The 1,608-nt window shown below is 43.6% G+C and overlaps 1 protein-coding gene across 1 annotated transcript in view; it reads right to left on the bottom strand.

Annotated features, from left to right (window-relative positions):
• Nucleotides 1-1,410, bottom strand: part of LOC106345033 — a 3,788-nt gene extending 2,378 nt beyond the window's left edge. Inside the window, exon 1 of the mRNA XM_013784307.1 lies at nt 469-1,410. Coding sequence (XP_013639761.1) covers nt 469-1,410 — 942 coding nt within the window. The remainder of the gene's footprint in view (nt 1-468) is intronic.
• Between the last annotated feature and the right edge of the window lie 198 nt (nt 1,411-1,608).

Here is a 1,608-nt window from a genome sequence, read left to right as displayed (position 1 = left end):
CCTTAATGTGTTGCATCAGTTTTTCCAATAGCACCAGATCAACAGGTGCTAGAGGGTCATATATTACTGATGAAGGAGTAACATTCTTCCTCATGCACGTCGTTCCATCCTATCCAACGTACGGAAAAACTAGTGTGAAGAAACTGCCGTCAATGCAAACCCTTTTGGAGATAATTGAACACGTTTCTCCCGATATTCCCTTACTACGGCAGATCTAATCACTTCCTGATTCTCGACATCAGACTCCAGCGCAAATTCGTTCTCTTCCCGAACAACTGCGTCAGTCACATAAGCAAATACACTGTCCTCTCCATATGGAGTCACCTCTTTGTTCTTTGACTCAGCCTGTTTTCGCTTCGTTAGCTCAGCCTCTTGTTTCTTCTTTAACTCTCTTTTTTTCTTACCCTCAGCCTCTTTTTTCTTAGCTTCAGCCTCTTTTTTCTTAGCCTCAGCATCTTTTTTCTTAACCTCAGCCGCTTTTTTCTTAGCCTCAGCCTTCTCCTTCCTCTTAAACGCAGCATCTGCCTGTGCTGCTTTTTTCTTCTCATCGGCTTCCTCACCCTTAACAGTACGCTTTCCCCTGCAGCCGCGTCCATAGTCTGGAACCTTAGCATCCTTATCATCCTTAGTAGCCTTTGAAGGAGAAACTAATACGAAATCAATATGTTGACTATCAAGATCAGTAGCTTTAGCGACACTACCAAACTCCTCAGCCAAAGTCCATTTCACCCCTGATTCCTTATCAAGCTCCTTCGCCAAATTCTTTTTCGGTCCAAAAACCTTACCAGGAGTCGCAGCTAACGCTGGACTATTGACAGAGTTCTGCTGCGTTGTAACCCGTGGTGATGCGAACGATAAAGCTTTATCTGCTGATGGTGGAGAGGGGTTATCATTGTTTTCGGGAATTTTCCCAACTCCCAGAACTTTCAGATGCTCCTCCAGTAAAGCTTTCACCCTGTCATCAATGGTCTTTTGGTCCATCAATGGTTTGTTCCGGTCTAACTCGTAAGCTTCCAACCGTGAGTCAAACTGCTCAAATTTCTTGGAAATATTATCCAAAGTACTCACAATGGTCGTTAGAGTCACTTTGTTCTCCAACTCCAAATCTTTGCTACCTTCCTTCTCGCTAGAACCCTTTCCCGCTGCAGTAGCTTCAGACTCATTCTGTGTCTTAACTTTCTTCTGCTTCTTAGTGGGTGGCTCACCTTCTGACGAAACTCCACCCTTCATTTTCTTCTTCTTCTCATTCCTCTTCCCCTGCGCATTACCCTGCGTATTCCCATAAACTTCCCTAAAATCTTTCACAAATCTACCTGCATGTATGTCTGTTATCAAGCTAACGAGTTGTGGGTCGTCAGGTTCACCCGACCATTTAGGAAACATCTCTTCAATTGAGTCCTTCAACACCATTCTCCTCACACGCACCTCCAACACCAGGTTATAATTAAACTCAGCCACCAAAATAACACATAACTCAGCCATCAAATATAATAAATCAGCCATCAAAAAACTAAAAACTCAGCGTTAAACCTTACCTCGCCATGCTCTTTGATTTCTGTAGCCAACAAGTTATCAAAACTTGCACGTGCATGCTTTCCACCCCATCAA

This window comes from Brassica oleracea, chromosome C5, assembly GCF_000695525.1.
Source record: "Brassica oleracea var. oleracea cultivar TO1000 chromosome C5, BOL, whole genome shotgun sequence".
NCBI classification, from domain to species: Eukaryota; Viridiplantae; Streptophyta; class Magnoliopsida; order Brassicales; family Brassicaceae; genus Brassica; species Brassica oleracea.
The sequence above is the reverse complement of the archived record's forward strand: the minus strand, read 5'-3'. Positions and strand labels throughout refer to the sequence as shown.